This window comes from Charadrius vociferus, unplaced genomic scaffold, assembly GCF_000708025.1.
Source record: "Charadrius vociferus isolate BGI_N301 unplaced genomic scaffold, ASM70802v2 scaffold218, whole genome shotgun sequence".
NCBI classification, from domain to species: Eukaryota; Metazoa; Chordata; class Aves; order Charadriiformes; family Charadriidae; genus Charadrius; species Charadrius vociferus.
The window spans coordinates 317092-319903 of NW_009650084.1; the positions used below are offsets into that span (position 1 = coordinate 317092).

General features: G+C 39.9%; 1 protein-coding gene across 1 annotated transcript in view; it reads left to right on the plus strand.

Annotated features, from left to right (window-relative positions):
* GAS6 (growth arrest-specific 6) overlaps positions 1-2812 on the plus strand; it is a 54798-nt gene that overhangs the window by 26221 nt on the left and 25765 nt on the right. The window contains exons 3-4 of the mRNA XM_009892147.1: positions 926-950; positions 1750-1812. Of these exons, the coding sequence (XP_009890449.1) occupies positions 926-950; positions 1750-1812 (88 nt within the window). The remainder of the gene's footprint in view (positions 1-925; positions 951-1749; positions 1813-2812) is intronic.

The window sequence follows — 2812 nt, forward strand, 5'->3', positions numbered from 1 at the left end:
TAACGTGTGGTCATGTACCACAAGAGGAGTGGGAATGCCTTTAGCAGTCCAGATTTAGGTCAATGAGAGTCAATTTTCCCCTCACTTACTTACAAACTTTCAGCATTCCCTTCTTTGAGTGGGCAGTCTCCATGATGTGATGGAGTGGGTGGTATGGCAATAGGTGCTGGTAAGTTGTAGGGTGCTCATTGTTGTAAGACCAGAAGGCACCCTTTTATTTTAGTTGTTAATTGTGTTAGGGTGCTGCCTGTGTCCTGCATCAGCAGAGGGCCTCCGATGAGGCACTGTGTGACTAAATGTTTCTATACTTTCCCTCTAGGGCTTTGTCCCTAGATTTCTCTTCCTTCCCCTACTTCATGCCATCATCAGCACCTTTACCTCCTGAGTAGTGAGTAAGTGGCTTCATGCTCAGCCACTGCCATTTGCCAAATCAGCTGTCATCAAAAAGTACCTTGAGACCAGAGCTAATGTTTCTTTCCTTTTCAAAAAACAAAATGCATGTATGATACTGTGCTGCTTCTGGCTCTGAATAAAAACAAATGAGGATCATAAAATTATAAGAATGGTTAAAGTTGGAAGGGACCATCTAGTTCTAAGCCCCCTGCCATGGGCAGGGACACCTCCCACTAGACCAGGTTGCTCAAAGCCCCATCCATTCTGGCCTTGAACACCTCCAGGGATGAGGCATCCACAACTTCCCTGGGTAACCTGTTCCAGTGTCTCACCACACTCTCAGTAAAGAATTTTTTCCTAATATCTAATGTAAATCCACCCTCTTTCAGTTTAAAACTGATGTTGGTGTTTGGAGCTTGTTAAACAACTGCCGTGCAAGACCACCAAACTAACAGCAGCTATTAAATAGTATGACAATAGAAACAAATATTGTTCAATAAATCTTTGCCTTTTTCTTTTCTCCCTCCTACAGGAATATTTTTACCCGAAATACTTGGGTGAGTTGCAGCTTTTACTTTCACTTTGTGGCAGTGCTGGTATGTGGTGCCTGACACTGGAGCTTGTCACAGCTGAAGTCCTCTAAGGAAAGTGATGGAGATCTGATTGCAGTAAACATGCATTTCTAACTTTTAAGCTAGACTGTACGTTCCTTATGTGATTTTGAGGTGTGTTTTTTACTTGTGTATAGATTTGCATACAGAGATCCTTTATGTGTTTTGTGCATGTTAAAATGCTGATGTTGCATTTATACCTGTAGCTTGCAGCATTAGTAAATAATTTGAAGTCTTCTACGTTTTTCCCTTTTTGATTAACTTAGCTATTAACTTCTTCTGTTTTTTAAAAAAGTGCCTTTACTGATTGAACCACTGGCTTATTCTATTGACTAGTCATTCATAGTCATGGCATCATATTGTTTTCTATTTGTGTTTAATATGTAGTACTTAAGATTGAAGATGCCAACAGTTTGAGAAAACTCCATGTGCTTTTCAGATTTTTTAAAAGAGATTTAGTAGGTCAAATTTGAGTAGCTACTAACATGCTTTTAGAATCATAGTAGCATCTGGTTAAGTGATCATCCTCTTCAGATGGCTTATAACTCTACTGTACATCAGAGCTAAAAAATTTTAATGAACTCATGAATTTTACGGCATCTGGGAGATTACAATATTGCACAGATTTTGCAACCACCCTCTAAATCCTTGCTTAATGTATCAGCAGGATAGGTATCGTGTACATGCTTTGAACAGCTGCCATGCCACCATTATAATAATGACAATTTCATTTTCTGTTCTTCAGCTTGTATTCAGAAATATGGGTCGCCGTATACAAGAAGTCCAGATTTCCTTACATGCGTTCATAGTAAGCATTTTTGTTTTGTATATTGTAGTTAAATGTTCTCTCATGTTACTTGAAGGAGTGGAACCAGCTCAGCCTTGTCCCTTTTTGCTATTTTAGTACCAGGCTTCCTATTATCTAGGCTTGAGACTCCCTATCACTGGTCCTATCTAAGGAGCAAAACAAGACCTTTTCCCTTTGTAACCTATTGCCACCTCACTGCCATCTTTTGGTGCTTTAGTATTTTATGATGCAAGGCGTTTCTTTACCACCAGTTTCCCAAGGTCTGAATAATCTGAGAAGCAAGAGGGAAAAGAAATAGGATTTACCAGAAGTTTGTACACTATGCTTGGCCTTTCATTTTCTTTTTTCTTGAATGCTAACTTTGGCTCACCCCTGTTAATGAACCGTAAAGAAAGCTTAAAGGCAAACCCAAGCTTGTGTTGGGCTTCTGCAACCTTTAAAAATTCACATCAATTTGGACGTCAAACTGATACCTGTGTAGAAGGGGAAGGGGTATTTGTTCACCGCTAACACTAGAGATCAGAATTTAATGAACTCTTCTAGTACATTTCCAGTTTCTTCTTCAGTCCTAGCAGTGCTGAAGATATAAAGCTGCATAAATATTCTAAATATGTTCTGGGGACAGATCAATTCAAATGGGGAGAAAGTCACATGTATGTGTATTTATTTTCATTTTTACCCCTGTGGTTCAGTCTCTTACTGTGATCTAGTTTGGTTAGTCAGTCATGTGTTCATACCAGTGCTAGCAAAGCACTGGATTATTCGAGCTTTCATGTTTGTAAGCTGTGTTACAGCAACCTTTTTTGAAGAGTGAATTCCAAGGTTAATAAGCAGTATCTCAAGAACTGCCCTGATATAATGGCGAAGTATCACTTGCGGATGTTAGAATCCTCTGAACTGGGAATTCTCGGACCTGTGGTACCGGTGTCGGCTGCGGTATGCCAGCTGCTTCATAGTGGGACATGAGGCTGAATGCTTCCTTTTGGTCACGTGTGTGGCA